Source organism: Polypterus senegalus, chromosome 6 (assembly GCF_016835505.1).
Source record: "Polypterus senegalus isolate Bchr_013 chromosome 6, ASM1683550v1, whole genome shotgun sequence".
In the NCBI taxonomy this organism is placed as follows: Eukaryota; Metazoa; Chordata; class Cladistia; order Polypteriformes; family Polypteridae; genus Polypterus; species Polypterus senegalus.
In genome coordinates this window covers 133,536,338-133,553,697 of record NC_053159.1, presented here as the reverse complement: position 1 = coordinate 133,553,697, position 17,360 = coordinate 133,536,338, and the positions used below count along the sequence as shown (strand labels likewise).

Sequence of the window (17,360 nt, the reverse complement as noted above, 5' to 3'; positions counted from 1 at the left end):
ATGACTATACTGTGGTGGCAAATTTAGCCAATACATTGGGATACACTCTGTTCTTTATAAAGGATGCCCATGGATCTTTTATGACCACAGAGAGTCAGGATCTCAGTTTTACATCTCATATGAAGGACAGCACAGTGTCCCTGTCACTACACTGGGGCATTGAGAGCCACATTCAGACCTCAGGGTGAGTTCCCCCTGCTGGGCTAACCAACATCTCATTCAGTAGCTTTTCCTGGTTGGTCTCCCATCCACATTCTCTCTGGGCCAGAACATGCTTAGCTTCAGGAGGATGACCGTCTCTGACTGCCATGTGGTATGGCTGCTGGCTATAAGAACATAGAAGATGTTGAACTGAATTAAAAAGTAAATGACTAAAAGGTAAAAATATTTTAAACATGCACAATTTGTTAAAATGATCAATTTACGGTAACACAGCAGCTACCAACACAAATCTAAGGTGGGACGTAGAATCTTAAGATCAGTATTTAAATGGTAGTGATTAGGTCTCCCTTATTTTTCACACATCACTCTTTTTAAATGCAATTTACTAAAAGCTCAATGTTAATTAAATATCATGAAATTTTATAGGCATGAGGGGAAAAAGAGTTCTAAAATAGAATGATGTTTATGTCCCAAATCTCTGGGCAATGCTACATTTATCATTATTTATTACTATTTAGCAAATGATGACAATCTTTTTATTTCAATCCACATATGACACAGTGCCAAATTTAATGCTGTGCGTGATTAGTGTGGCAATGATTAATTGATATTCAAAACACTTTATGTACAAGTTATTCAAGGATTACAGCATGAAAATAAAATCTGTCTTAATTGTGCTGCATTCAGGTCTCAAGGACCCCCAGAAAGTCAGATTTTCACATCTGCCCACCAGATGGTGTACTATCCATGAGATTTTACTGTGCTCTTCATTCCAGAGGGCACTTTAGGCCAGCCATTGTTTAAACTACATTTGGTTCTTGTAAAAAGTCTTTTTGCTGCCACGCACATTACTTTTGTGGATAGAACAATGCCTCACTATTGATTTCAATAGCTAACCGCAGCACCTTACTACAGGTTTGCTACCTGCCACAATGATATCCTGAAGAACGCTAACAAAACTGAATTGCTTTACTTGGAGTTGATTTTTCAAATTAAAAAACTTGACTATTTCTAGATGAGTTCTACCTGTTTAAATGAATAGCCTGTTGTCTTCAGTCATCTTGGAGCCATTAGCCAGCATTGTAAACTTTTAAGGTCAATTTCTGACCGATTTCAAAACATCTTTCTATTACCTATTAAATGCCGCCACAGTCCAACTCCACCTAACCTTCTTTGATAAAGAAACAATCTGTCCTGTCTCCATTTCCTGTTGGTTGGATTAATGTTAGTCTTGTTTCAATTGTCTTTTATTCTGAAGTATTAACATTCTCCAGCTACTGCCTGAGGTTTAACATGGACCCAAAATGTACTGGCTCTCAACTAGCTTGACTAATATCTAATTATCTTCAAACCTTTCCCACTAACAATGAAAGCTGTCTCTTTCACCACTCTGTCTAACCAATTATAAATGCTTACCTCTAATCGTTGTGCCAGATGCTGGCCTTCTCACAATTGCAAAGTTTTTTTTTTTTTTTTTTAAGAACTCGGTGCCCAGTTAATTGTGTGGTTGTCTCCCTAGCTTAATCACTGTTAACTTTCACACCTCACCTGAAACCCAGACTTTCTCCTTGGGTTGTCTTTGCTTTTGTTGATTTTAACACTTTGATATCCCAGGGTGGCAGTTCTGGTTTGGCTGCATTTTGCAGGCTTCTTCCAGTGCTTGTATTGGCTTACATCCAGCATCCCTAACAGGTGTGTGTTAGGCAGTTTTAAATGGACCATTATGAGGGGTTTTGTGCCTTGCCAACGGTTCATTGTTACTTAGTCCTGAACTGGATGCATGGGTGACAATATGAGTGGATGTATAATAAATACAAATAAAAAAAAAAACGCAATATCAAAAACAATTTTGAATGGCACTAACCACGCACTATACCCATTTTGCTACAAAATGAAAAGAACACACCATTTGAGATGTGCTTGGTTATATAGCACCTTTCACTCTGTATCCTCATAAATGTGCTGCTTTTCTGCCTGATGTCTACCACATCACAATGGCTACAGAGAAAATTCACAGGAAGAACTTACATTCAGTATATCAATTTACATCATGTCAACAAATTATTTTCTAATTAAACTCATCCCTAGTCATGACTGTATTGTTATTTTGACTTGTTCCACTGATTTTGTTTCTTTCAGATTGATGACATGCTGTAATCATATATGCACAGTAAAGCAGAATGGGATAGTGCACATGGTAAACAGTGCAAAATCAAAGATAAAAAGATGGAGTGAATTATTATTAAGCAGCTTGCCACGATGTACTCATGTTGCTCTCTACTTTAATATGTCATTGTACAGCTAGCCACTTCCATACTGCCTAAACGTTTATTGTGCTCATGAGAATTACCTATAAACACTCTGAAATCACGTTAGCTTTTTTTTTGTCCAGAGCTTCCTGGCTCAAAAGAACAGGAAAACTCCAACATATGATGTACCTTTCGACTTGTTTTGATATCCAATTATGCAAGACCTCAAGATGTTTGTGGTTAACTTTTATTTTTGGCCCTCTAGACTCAAAAACATTCATTCAATTTTAGGCTATTTTTGAACCATATTTTGTGCAGGAGACTGTGCTTTTATGATAACGAGTAAACCAATAGGCGTATTCAGCAAAAACGATCAGAAAGACTTGAAGTTGTGCATGCCACATCAACCGACCCCAGTGGTTCACCCCTTGAGATATGAGGGGTCAAAGCAACTCCTTTTCACAAAACTTTGAACTGTGAATTAAAAAGGCTATACTTAAGTTTAAAAGGACATACTTTCTCAATTTTTTAGTAGGATTTCAGGATTCCTTTTTTCTTACATTAGGTTCTCGGTGCACATAATGGCAGTCACCGTGGAGGAGGGAAATCAGACAGCGGTCAAATAGTTTTTCATGGTCCTGTAAATACTCACATGCTGAAGATTACACACTCAATTATATCATTTCCATACAAAGTGTGTATCCTTTCCTAAGTAAATAGCAGAATTCCAATTAGCTCTACCTAATTTTCACACTGATGGATAGGACTTTTTGAGGGGAAACTGGAATTCAGCTGACCTCCAGCTAATCTGCTACAACAGAGTTAAATGTCCTTGCTGCCCAACAACAGACTGCATCCAGATGTGCTTGATGTCCTTCATAACTAATGAAACTTAATCCTTCTCTGAATTTGCAATGAACTCACAAACAAATACCTCCTGCAAGTGAGTGCAGAGGCCTTCCAAATGTAGAACAAATTGCATTCTTCTGAGGGATTAGTTGATGCGGTAATTATGGCTTTAATATTCAACCCAGCAGGCAGCATGTAGTGCAATAGAGAAATTTATAACAGAACCCTGCAGCCAAGGTTTTGATGGCATCATGAGGACAATAACCCCCACCCCCATAATCCATGCAAGTTGACCAAGGAGAGAAATACTGATGTGATATAAAGTGACAAGCATAATATAGGACAAGGGGTATTACAAAATTAATTACACAGATGCCCCCAGGATGTGTTGAAAGCAGACAGGTTACTGACCTGCTGACAGAAGGTCGCTCTTGCCCTGTCTTAACATGGCTTTTTCTCTGATTTCCAATGTGTGTAAGATATTCTGAGACATGACATATGAAATAGATTAGTCTTGCAACATACAAGATGTAAGAGAAAAGAGGCGCGGAACACAGAGACAAGCCGAGACAAGGAAAACAAGAAAATGTTAAGGCGAATGATGAACTGTACATGATAAAATGCAACAGATGAGACACAAAGCGAAATGAGACAACATAAGATGCAAAAGATCCAGGTGAGGTGGGTTGGATAAAACACAAATGATAAATAACATGACAAGGAGATGCATGAGACTAGACGAATAAAAAAGTGGGAGTAATGCAGACTAGTAATAAATAACCAAGATATTGGATAAGACGCAAGTCCCACGAAGCAGTGTATTTGAGACAACTGATGAAATGAAACAGAGAAATCACACAGCCATGACAGATGTACTGTAAATGTGTGAAGACAGACAAAAAGACAATCCTCTTTAAACAAAGTGAGACACGAGTATAAAGAAGAAAAGCTGATTCACAGGATGACACAAAACAAAGTACTCGATATACAAGGTTTATAAATCAGTAAAGAAGCCAATGTGTATGAGATAAAACCTCCACTGTCAAAGAAAAAGACCCTAAACAGATTCTGAATATCCTAAAAGAAAAAAACACACATTAGAATGGTTTTGAACCATATACAGTACGTCTGTGTGCACTATTTACTACAAGCATTTATTGTATAATTAAACTGACAGTATCTAATAGTAAGACAGGATATGAAATGTACAGTATAGCCCCCTTTAATATATTTTTCTGCACTCTTTTCCTTTCTTTCTCACATCTTCTCAACAATGGTGCATGACTGTAGCTCGGCGGTAGCATTGAGGGAAGTGACTGGAAGTGAACGCTGGCGTTTCTGTCTACCGCTGCTTGCCGGTGCTCTGTTTGTGTACTTTTTCCCTAGTTGTTTTTACTCGTTTTTTGCCTTTTGCATCGGATCTTCCTTCACCTTTGCATTGGATTAAAAACTGATAACACACATTTGCATCCCTTGCCTCCTTCGGCCTTAACACGAGCCCTCATAGAACTGTTCTTTGATGGCTGCAACCTGTGTGGGTAAGTGGAAACTTTCTCACTGAATCTCTGCTCAAGTAACTAGCTTTGATGAATAAGTGGTTGAAACTGCCTTTTGTCAATTGCTGAGTACATGTGGATATCCCAGTGGTGACGGTCTACTGTCTAACGTGTTATTTTAATTGGGCTGAGCAGGTACACAAGGGGTACATTGCTTTGCTTCCAATCTGGAATTTGCTTGGGTGACTTCTGGAAATCTACTATGATAAACCTCAATTTGCTGTCATGGATTATTATGTCTACTTTGCTATCTAATGCAGTCACATCTTCAAAACTAAAATATTCACCAGATGAATTGTATTGACTTCGAACAAACTATGAATTGCCTGCTAATCTCCGAAAACCAAAGTACGTTCACTAGGGCTCTCGTCGTCGTTTTGCCTCAGCAGGAGTAGCAGTGGGTCTATTCCTTCACTTTTGTCTGAAGGACGCACTTGTCCACGTACTTTTGAGCGATGTGCTAAACATAACATGTTGATTCCTTTGGTAAAATCACTGGAATATACGTCCATAGATGCTTTAAAGTTTGGATTATTTAATACTCAATTTATCTCTAACAAAGCTCTGCTGATTGGTGATGTTATCGTAGACACTAAGATGGACTGTGTCTTACGGATGACTTGGCAGCAACCGGGGGATTATTTCCATCTAAATCAAGCGCTCCCTCCAGAGTTTGTCTGCATCTCCAAATCCTGTTCTTCGGGGAGGGGAGGCGCTCTCGCAATAATATACCGTAAAGACTTAAAATTATCACCGATACCTCTTCCAGCATATCCATCCTTTGAATTGTTAGCTGGCAAACTCTGCGGACCTTCACCTATTATAATTGCTGTTTTATAGAGACCTCCTAAACTATCAAGTGTTTTTATTACTGAACTTTTTACCGTTTTAACAACTTTGTGTGCAATGTCTACTAATGTCATCCTCATGGGTGATTTTAACATACATGTTGACATACCAACTGACGCACTGACAAATGATTTTAATGAAATCCTTGACTGTTTTAATTTAATTCAATATGTCAACTTTTCAACTCACAACAAGGGTCATATTTTAGACTTAGTTTGCTGCTCTGGTATCACACCTCACAATCTTATTCCTGCTGAATTACCGATCTCAGATCACAGAATTACCACATTTGATGTTAGCTTACCTCTCAGTAAATCAAAGGTTCAGCATGAAATTTCATTTCGTAATGTCAAGCATGTAAACCCAGAGACCCTTATACATTTATTGCAATCCCAGCCTGTTTCTACTTCTGCTACCACACCATCACAATTAGCAGACTATTACAATGCTGCTCTGTCTTCTACCTTTGATACACTAGCTCCCTTAAAAACACGGACTGTTTCATTTATTCGCACTGCTCCCTGGTTTACATCTGAACTCCGTCAGCTCTAAGCCACAGGACGACAGTTGGAGCACCTAGCTAAAAAGACGGGTCTTGTTGTACACAAGGAAATGTACTCAAAGCACATGTTAAAATACAAAAATGCTCTCTCTGCTGCCAAAACTGCATACTATTCTAACATTATCAATACAGGAGAGAAAAATACTAGAGCTCTTTTTTTCTACAATGAAAAGGCTAATTACACCACCATAAAGTGTCGCTCACCATAACCTCTCTGTTAAATACTGCTGCACTTTTTTGGATTTCTTCAACTCAAAAATTGAAAAAATCCACCAGCAACTTGCTTCCTCTATTTCTGCAGAAAATGACATACTCTCCACTATCACCTATAGTCCCCTACCAACCACCCTATTCTCAGATTTCAGTTTACCAGCTGAAAATAATATCTTGGAGCTTATAACACAATCTAATTCGTCCATATGCCAATCAGATTCAAGTCTTGTCTGTCACATATTTCCCCCATGATAACTACTATAGTTAACTCTTCCCTTACAACAGGCACAGTCCCCCTCTCGCTAAAACATCCTCAATTACTCCAATTCTGAAAAAACCTGGTTTTGACCCAAATATCCTTAACAATTATCGGCCTATTTCAAATGTTCCATTTATATCTAAAGTTCTCAAAAAGACAGTTGCCTCCCAACTCCAGTCCCACCTTTCAAAAAAAAAAAAACCTTTTTGAACTGTTTCAATCTCGGTTTCGCCCTAAACACAGCACAGAAACTGCACTGGTCAAAATCACAAATGATCTTCTCCGGGCAGCTGACATGGAACTTTTATCAATTCTTGTGTTTCTTGACCTCAGCTCTGCATTTGACACCATATCCCATCAGATACTTTTGAAACGTCTAGCTAGTTTTGGAGTCTATGGCCTTGTCCTCCAGTGGTTTTCTGTCTACCTCATTGATAGGAAGTAATTTGTTCAAATAAAGGGCTTTACATCTGAGAACACAGTCATTACTAAGGGAGTTCAGCAGAGTTCTGTTTTGGGGCCGGGACCCCTTTGCTGCGAGGCAGCAGTGCAACGTCCATGCCACCGTGCCCCCACATGATTAATACATGCTTTAATAGATTTCATCATGAAAATTATATCAAGTACTTATCTTAGCATTCTAAATGTTCAGGGAGCAGGAATATCATGAAATTAATGTATTCTCTGTGCTGCCTGTGCCTCCTCTTATTGCAAAGAGGAAGTCAGTTTAAGAAGCACGTAGCGATTAACATGGCTCGGGGAACACTTAACACAAAGCAATTAATGTGCTACATAACCTACGACGGGGTTTGAGAAAATCTAGTAAATTAAATATTCATTTTAAGATGAAGTTTAGTTTACGATGTTCTACTTTAATGACAAATTACGAAAATAAAGTCAACATGTTGACTTTAATCTCGACATAAATGGTGAGAATAAAGTAGAAATGTTGAGAATAAAGTCAACATGTCGTCACACTATTACACAGTTCCCAGGTACATTACACTGTATTGAAAAAAATAAAACAAGTACAACTTGGCTTGCAGTATTATCCAGCAGCAGTGAAAAAGAGCCCCCACACAACACTTCCACTAACGCATGTACTCCGTTGTATGTGTTTAGCGGTGTAGCAGTGAAAGAGGTCCCCCTTAAACAGTTTCCTGCTGTGCCATGTTCCGATTGTTGTTTAGGCAATTTAAACCGGTGTTGCGGTATAAGAAAAATCCATATCATAACAAAAATAAACGGTTTTCGGTATGAACCGGTATACCGCCCAGCACTAGATGAACCCCAACAACCTTTCTCCTAATTACTGTAAATCTTTTTACAATTTAGTTCTCTTGGAACCACTGAGGAACAGACAGCTGCTGTTTGTTTAGTTGAGGGATGGATGGCCAGGCCTAGGTAATTATCTTTCTTTCTTTCCCTCTCTGCTAGGGTCTTTGCTCGTCTGGGTCCTCTAGAGGCTCATCTGTAAATTTTATTTTGTGTTTGTCGAGCACCGTTTCATTTTTGCTCTTTATTTCAGTACATCTTTGATAAAAGAAAAAAAAATGTAACATGAAGTAATACTCTATGTCCTAGGGTTGTATATAGACCTAATGATGCAATGAGAATTTTTCATTGTATATGATACCTCTGCCATTGTCAATAACCTGGCTATCTAAAATAGCAGCAAGGGAATGAGATTGAGAGGAGAGGGAGTCGGTGATCACAGTGAACAGGGAATGGTGACGATGCCATAAAGGCCCTTCCTCCTCCACTGCTCCTATAATGAAGAAATCAGGGCAATGCATCTCCTTAGATATATAACTTGTATTTACATTATTGCCCTTTCTAAATGGTAAAAACAACAGTAGCATTCTTATATATATTTCCCAATGTTATCTCTAAATCAGAGGTCCTCAATCTTTATTCCTCAAAGGTCCCCCAAAGAACCACAAGATTATGTGAGGGCCCCCCTACAGATTCCATGATATTTAACCTCTTTTATGCTTGCTGTGGTCTTGAGAAAGGTGTTTGTTTTTGAACTTGCATTTGTTAACAAAATCATTTGGTGCTAGTGCTATTGCACTACCTGTATTTTTTAAGTATAATGCAAAATTAAGCTGTTAAATAAGTTATTTTACTAGTGCCTCAATTTCTTAATCATATAATAATAATAATATCTTAATAAAACAAGATGCCATTTTTTTATAATAAATAATAACCAATAATTACCAAAATGTCAGAATTTGTCACTGCAAGATTTTGGAAAGCAACCAAAGCTGCTCACTACTTACATGGATAAAGAATTACTTGTTATATTACTGTATGCATAAAATCATAATGTAAAAAATAAAAAATCATTTAATAAATGCAGAATTAGTCACTTCAGACATGTTTTTCAGAACTTCGGATTATAGAAGTTACTTTTTTATTCTCTGGATTTTGCACTGGAGTGTTTCTATCAGAGATAGTCACATTTAACACAAGTGGAAAAGCAAATGTGGTGGCAGCAGTCAGGTAAAGCTGATGCCACATAATGTCGACATTAGTCGGTAGATTTGCCGACTGCAGTTACTAATTTTGTCATTGCACCAACAGTTCAATGAGCGAGCACAAGTATACCAACAATGGACTGGCATCCAGTGCAGGAATGCTTCCCACCTTGCACCCAGTGGTCAAGGGATTAAGAACTGACATCCTTACACCTTCAGTTAGATAAGCTGATTATCAAATGGATAGATGAAAAATGAGAAATAAAAAATATGATATATTCAGGTACATACTGTACATGCTGCCATAACCCTACTTTAGAAGGTCCTTCAAATATATCGCTATACTAAAGTATTCGGCACATAGACTACAATTGATAACACATGTTTATTACAGGAGCCTTAATGTGTGATTTGCTTTGGGTCATGCTAAGTCAGTGACAAAGACTGAATGTGTGACAGATAAAAGACAGAGATGACACAGTAAGAATTATGAAACAATGAAGGAGGTTGGGAAAAAAGCAATTAGGTGGAAAGATGAAACAGACATGAAAGACAGTTTAGACAGGAAGGACGAAAGGATTTGACAGGAAAAAAATGCTCATGATACTGCGTTGCTGAGTATGAAATTGTATTCAATAGGTGAACTACAGATGGTGTCTACAGTGCAAAAGCAAAAGCACTCCATGGCTTAGCAGGCTGCCTGTAAATAGCCCTCCCCACCAAAACAATGTATAATAGACAGTAGGTTACCAAAAATATTTAATTTGGAGAAGCCCTCACACTCATTTTAGACAACAAAAATCAGTTGAACTCGCCAGTCACAGTCGCAGCCACCTGTGCAAAGCACTTAAAGGATACCATTGACATAAAGCTGGAAAAATCCGAAAAAAATCACGCACACATATTAAAGTACTTAAAAAAAAATGGTACACAGGAAATTAACGATTCTCTTATTGTTATCGTTATCTTATCGCTTATTGAAAATACATCCTCAAACTATGACTTTCTTAATCTGGGTCTAAAAAATGCCCAGAAAAGAAGAAAAATTAACTGAGTTAAGGAATAAGGACCAAATAGAAGGCATTTGTTTTCAAAAACTTGCTTTGTTAAATTAATACTCCAGCCAAAATGATATTTTTGTATATGTTACTTACCCTATAAGGTTTATAGTGATGGCTGAGAAAACAAAAAATTAATAGTGATTGAAGATGTTTCTAATAGAACAGAAGTCTACGGTGACCAATGCTAGACAAGAAGAAATAGTATGAAAAATGTCCAAGAAAAAATTTTTTCATGTTCTTCTTGTTGCTAAGACAGCTTCTCTAACACAGTGGCCCTTTTAGCAAGATTTCCATTCCAATCACTTAAATTTGAAGTCAGCCTGCATATCTACATTTGTCACTCTGGGTCTGTCCGATGCAAACTACTGAGAGATCAGTACTTCATCACCAACTCTCTTGAACCTACCTCTCCTGCAATGAAGAACAGCAGAGGTGTCTCCTCTTCTTTGGCCTTGTACTTGGCAATAATTTTTTCGGCGATTGGCTGAATGAGCTCCTTGGCTGGTTCAAGCTCTCCCTCCTCTTCGGCATCTGCATGGCAGAACACAATTTTATTGGCTACCCCAAGATGTTTATGACGATAGTCAACAGTCTCTTATAAAGAAGTCCTTTGCCCCCATTAGTATTGTGGAGACATACCCAACCACAAATGTGTACAAGCTATCTACAACACCACAGGTGCAGAAGTCATTCTGTATTCCAAAACATTGTGACCCACTGTAGAGGGATAAAGGCAGCAAAATCTGTTCTAGACTGGTCACTATTCATCTGGTTAACTCCCACATGGCAATAAGGTCTACAGCCATAAAGAGGAAGTAGTTAAACATCTCTCATACTCACCCACAAAGAGGACAAGACAGGGCCCCTCATTCAGCTGCACAGCGTTGGATTCATTAAGCTCCAGAACAGGTTTAGGGTGCCAGGGAAACTCTCTGCATTCTAGATCATTGAGCACCTCAACACGACCCTGGCGGGTGATCAGTTTTCCCTCAGTGTCCAGCAGAATCAGTGTAGGAATACCTTGAGGTGGAAATCACCAGACAAAATCATTAGAGGGAGCATCAGTATTAAGAAAAAATGCCACTCCTGTCCATTTTTAGGCTAGTACTGCCCAGCTGGCTAATTAGCTGAACAGTAGAAATCGTTGTTTCTAATTCCCACCACTCTAAGAATAATGTTTGAGCTGCTGGGAGGGGGAGGAGACACTCTGAGTGATCCCTCAGCAGAGACACCACGTAGATCCTCAGCAATTATTTGTCATTTAATGCTTACTACATATATAATATATAATGTAGGGAACTTTGGGAGGATGTTGACAATCTGAATCACTCATCATATCTGGCAGAAAGAACTGCTATAATGATTCATTTAGGTTGTTCAAATCCTTCAGTTACTGTTCTGCAGTTTAACTTCCTTAGCATTACATTTTTTCTCAAAAAATGTAAAAAAGCATTGGATTTTTGGGCATGAAAAATGAGATTTTTATTAAATCTCATCTTTCTACAGTAAAACATGCGAAACACTAAAAATACAAAGTCAGAAGTGTAGAAAATATAATAATAATAATATGAACAGCACTCTGCACATGTATGAGTGACACAGGTGTCACTTTCAGATTACAAGAATCACTTTCAGTTTCACTGTCCATTTCAATTTCACTGCCCGAAGACAGATTCACCTTGTCATCAGTATTGATAAAAGGTGTTTGTTAAACACCATTATGAGGCTAGGAGAAGATGCATCTACACCGTTGCCTGGATAATGATTGGGAAGCAAGACACGTCTATACCATTGCCCAAGTTTTAGCTATTGGCATTTGTGCAGCCCGAGTAATCCTTGGGTCTAATGCAAGATGCATCTATACCATTGCCTGAGTGTCAACTTGAGACTAACGCTTTTAGCACTGTTTTTACAGCACGAGTGACATTCGAGTCTAACACTAAGGAGGCTAATTAAAAAACCTAGCAGCGAGGATCAAAACTAGAACTAGTACACATGACTGAATAACAGAGTTAACTTTAGAGATGATTTTACAGAAGTCCCTTTGACATATATGACTCTAGCCCCTCTTAACTGAGAGACCTAATTTAGCCTATACTCTAGTCTACACCAAACACTATGATCTCAATATGGAGGTTTGCCTAAAATTGCAAGGATATATAAAATAGTGTACTATAATGAGCCACAACCTTTAGCTATAGATGTGAAATGATCTACCTACAGACATCATTCCCAGCATTTAAATCTCATCTGAAAATCTATTTCTGTATGATGCAGTAATGTCACAGTTCCTACTGTTTTTAACTTCACCTTGTCTTTTGTTGGCTCTTATTCTACCTTTGAATAAATGTGCTATTACCAGTCTTCGTCAGACCTGTGCATTGTAGAGTGTCACAATGTAGCCAGGGAGGGTACTGGCTGACTTAGGACATTTGGAATTTTGGATTGAACTGTTAATGCATTAAGAAACAGATTAAAAAGACACATTTGGAGATAACACTCTGATGATGCCATTCACATAGCAACACACTTATGATCAAACGTTAATTATTAGTGCCATGGACAAGCTCTTAATTTTTTTTTTAAATCAGCAATGAATGTCTCACGATCATGTGTGTGCTGATTGTCTAAGAGTTTGATCAATTTCAGCTTTACTTTTGCCAATTCACATTTCACACAATGCGTATAAGCATTATTTTCAAGTGAGCTCTATGATCTACTGATTCAAAAAGGTCTGAGGACACCAGTGATATCTTGGGCTTAACTAGTGAAACTATTTCACAGTCCGCTAACCCATTAAAAAAAACCCACTCTAGGACAGGTGCAATTTAGATTGTGTTTTGAGATATAAATCAGAGAGGTTCAAGTTTTCCTTAAAATAAAAGCTGCTTTTTTCACTCCTGCCTCCTGGAGGGTGCAGCCAGACCTCTTGTTCAGCTTCTACAAAGATTCTTTTGTACTGTCAATTCTCTTCTGTCACTCCGCATTTACTCAACTCACACCCAGTGTAATACTGTCAAGTAAGTCCCAAGCTCCAGGGACAGCACTCTATGCATGACTAGCACAAAACTATCAAGGGTCTCAATCTGGGAAGGACAGTAGAACTGAATGCTACTCAGGTCAGAGAAACTAAACCGCACCTTGGGGCTGAAAATGATCTCCCCTGTCAACCACACTGAGCAATGGAATACAGGCTTCAGGAGTTAAAACTCCCCTCAGTTTACCTGGGAAAACAGGCTGCAAATACTAAAATTACCTTTTTTGTCTCAGAGCACTAGCAGAAAACAGAGGTACAAAAGTGACAATCATGCATCCTCCCAACTGACCTTCAGCTGATGCTAGGATTACAGAACTCAGGAGTGAAAAATCATCTGTCCCCATAGAGCAAAGATGTAACTAAGAATGCAGACCTTGGATATGAAGAGCAAGTAACTACAGAAAATACAGGCTTCTTCAGGAATGTAAATCACCTCTCCACTCACAGCTGGGAATACAGGACCAAGGACTGTAAGTAATACTGTGCAATGGCCCCAGGTCCCTTCTACACTACTAAACACACCAAAGCCATGAAGGAGGCATGTCAAGGTGACTTGAGATTCCATCCTCTTTCAGAAGAAGACGGTAACCAGGAACACTGGCTCCAGGACTGAAAGAAACAATTCCTCCCAACATTAATTTTCTATAGCGGGGGAGAGCAGAGAATGCAAGGCTTAGAACTGAAAATGGCTTCCCTATTAGAGTTACAGAGGTACTAAAATTTCAACTTTGGTATTAATATCAGTTTTTGAATCTTAGTACCAGTACCAAAATGATACTGAAGCAAGTAACAGATAATCCCCCTCTCTTCCCCATCTCCCAGCAGCTTTGTTCCCCTGGCTTGCATACATGCATGCCTCTCTGCATTGCTGCATTCTACTTATCATTTGGAGGAGGAGGAGAGTGGGAGGCAGCGATGGTGTTTATCCCCTCTGTGTTTATAGACCGATAAAGTATATTTATTATATTGAACAGTAGGGAGGGGTGCTGATGTGACCTTCTTGTGGTATTGAGCTCGATAAAATAACTATATTATATCAAACAGTGGGTATGTGGCAGAGGCATGTTACACTAAGAGTTCTGAATGTGCTGTTTGATAATAGAGCACAAGGAGCATGTAAACTAACATTTACTTAAGGTACCAAAATTAACATAATGCTGGCATGGTTCCATTTCAGAAATTGTGTTTTCAGTACTTTTTCTATCGGTATTCTTCACAAAACTATTCCCTATTAGGGAAGAATAACACTGGGAACAAAGGCCTTGGGACTAAATTTACTATCTACATTTTCCAGTTACCACTCTTATTTTTCAACAAGGTGGTAACTGGGAACACAGGATTAACAGTTACTTGGAATAATCAGTCCCCACGGACTTGTTCCTTCCATTGCAAAGCTGTAACTAAAAGGGGGAAAAAGACAAAGCAATTAAATGTGATTTCCACCACTGTAGTGCTCACAGATGGCTGGAAAAGTAAACTCTACATTCCATCATAAGATGCAGGGTTGTAAATGGAAACTGAAGCCATCACACTCAATATAAATTAACCTCAGTATCCTCCTTGACGACAACAGTATGGCTATAACTTGAATTACAACCATCCATCCATCCATCCATTTCCTAACCCGCTGAATCCGAATACAGGGTCACGGGGGTCTGCTGGAGCCAATCCCAGCCAACACAGGGCACAAGGCTGGCTAATGTTGTGTTCTTAAGAATTAGTTATGAATGATTTGAAATCACTTCAGTTCACCAGAACGAGAAAATCCCCGCATGTGATATGTCTTTCGATGTGTATTAATGTCTAGTTAAGCAAGACATCAAGCTTTTTGGGGTTCCTCTCTACTTTTGGTCCACTACACCCAAATCTTTAGGCAATTTTTGGGCCATATTTTGTGCAGGAAATTACACCCGTATGATAAACGTAGTTAGGATATAGTGGGTTGGATAATGGATGGATGATAAACAGTAAACTAACATGTGTCTTCAGCAAAAATCATCAGAAGAACTTGTGCATCAACCAACCCCAGGGGTTTACCCCCTAATGAGAAAGAAGGGGTCAAAAGGTACTTATTTTCAAAAAACTTCGAAAAAATGGGAATCTTAATATAAGCATGTGGAGTATCATTTTATACTATTTTGAGGTTGCTGACACTGACTGAGAAAATATTTTTGATATATGATTCTTAGTGTTGGTCCTAGCCCACTAACAGCCACTCCCAGAAGGTTAAAAATGACAAATTTTAAACATAAGCATGTCAGGCATCATTTTAGAGAATTTCAAGGTCTGAGATTATGAATATTATGTTATTTTTTATTTGTGATCCTTTACCAAGGATTGAGCCCTCTATGGACCTCCATCAGTGGGTGAAAAATGACACATTTCTAATACAATCAGGAATAGTTAGACATTAAACATTAAAACTGAAGCAGACATTGTAATATTACACATACTTGATGTACCTAATTCCTGTTTATTATTATATATTTGTCATGTGTTTATTATATTTTATACATTTTTGTAACCACTGTTCTATTTAATTGTTCTTTACCATCTATATCTTACTTGTTCTTCTGTGTCCCTTTTGTTTTGTGGGTAGAACTCAAAGAGGCGGAGCCTTTCTGATATCACAGCTTAAAGACCACCCAATCCTACTTATTGTGAGGTTGATCAGAAGATTCTTTAGTGGTTCATTGTACTTAATTGTAGTTTTTTTTTCAAAAAGCAAATTATTTCATAAATATTGTTTTTTTCTAGCTATTGAATTCTTTGCTTTTGTCTTGGGTTTATGATTATTGGATTTTGGAAAAGGATTCATTTATTATGGTGAGCCTTTTTCTGGTGTTTGTTATTTTTTGCAATTTTCTCAAGCCAAAGGTTTTACAGTTCTTCTTTCTCGAGAGGTATTTTGGGACATTTAAAGTATTCTAAATTTTAAAAGCTTGCTCTCCATTTCCTTGGGCCTGGATAGGTTGAAGATTGTCTATTAAGTTTGGGGTCAGCCTGCCTGGGGTGAGGTCTATCTGAAGCAGGCCAGTGAAGACTTTGGCTTGGTTCTGTGGGTCTTTTGGAGGCCTCACATTCTTGTTGCTATTTTATGTGCTGTTCAACATAACACCACTACAGCAGAATGTAGGCCATGTAATTCAGTGTAATATTCCATCCCAATACCAGTACTTTCACTGCAATCACAAGTTTTGAGATTAAATCTAATCCCCTCCTCCCTCTTCTACAACTGAAGGGGGTGCTGTAATTGGGCACATTGGCCTGGGGGCATAATACTCTTTCACTCTTAAATATCTTTTCTTTCAGCCTTTATATTGCAACAATAAAAAACCTCAGGGTTAAATATAATCTTGCATACCACCACTGGATGCAAAGTTGCAGAACGCAAAATAAAATTTAATACCCCCACCCCCTTGTGGTGGACTAGCATCCTGCCCGGGGTTTGTTCCTGCCTTGTGCCCTGTGTTGGTTAGGATGGGCTCCAGCAGCCCGTGTGACCCTGTGTTAGGGTTGGGAAAATGGTATGGTAATGGTACCCCTACCCTCCCCACCTACTGGAACATAAACCTCTAAGCTAAATATAGTAACACACAAGCCACTGGGCTGTAAATGGGAGCACAAGCTGTGAGACTGAATACAAAGAAGTGCTATAACTGCCATCACAAGCTAAACATAACAACCCTTGTATCCCAGGGCTGTCCACCTTCTATTTCATGCTGTAGTCGGAAGTCAAGCCTCAGGGCACACCCGCCTCTTGACTGCCCTTTCGTGAGCTGCTGCAATTTGAATGCAATGAAGTGCTGCCAAGCATTCCCGAACAGGCCATTTTCTGGCTGTCTCATCCCCTTCACCCCAGAGCTCAATCACCATCAGCTGCTCTCCCTGTGTGTGATAACAATCTATAGCAATTTGCTCAAAAGCCCTTATCGGTAAGAGACACAGTGTACACAGAACGCTGCAGTGTCCGATGGGTTGATGACAGCCCGGCCCAGGCTTGTTCAGCACACATTCCTGACATTCTAACAGTGCAGTGCTTGCATTCTTTGCTACACTGAACCTTACCAAAGTAAAAATAAA

General features: G+C 38.7%; 1 protein-coding gene across 1 annotated transcript in view; it reads right to left on the bottom strand.

Annotated features, from left to right (window-relative positions):
- The window catches only part of nxn (nucleoredoxin), a 133,016-nt gene that overhangs the window by 21,082 nt on the left and 94,574 nt on the right, over nucleotides 1-17,360 (bottom strand). Inside the window, exons 6-7 of the mRNA XM_039757236.1 lie at nucleotides 11,081-11,260; nucleotides 10,647-10,771 (exon numbers count right to left, since the gene is read on the bottom strand). Coding sequence (XP_039613170.1) covers nucleotides 10,647-10,771; nucleotides 11,081-11,260 — 305 coding nt within the window. The remainder of the gene's footprint in view (nucleotides 1-10,646; nucleotides 10,772-11,080; nucleotides 11,261-17,360) is intronic.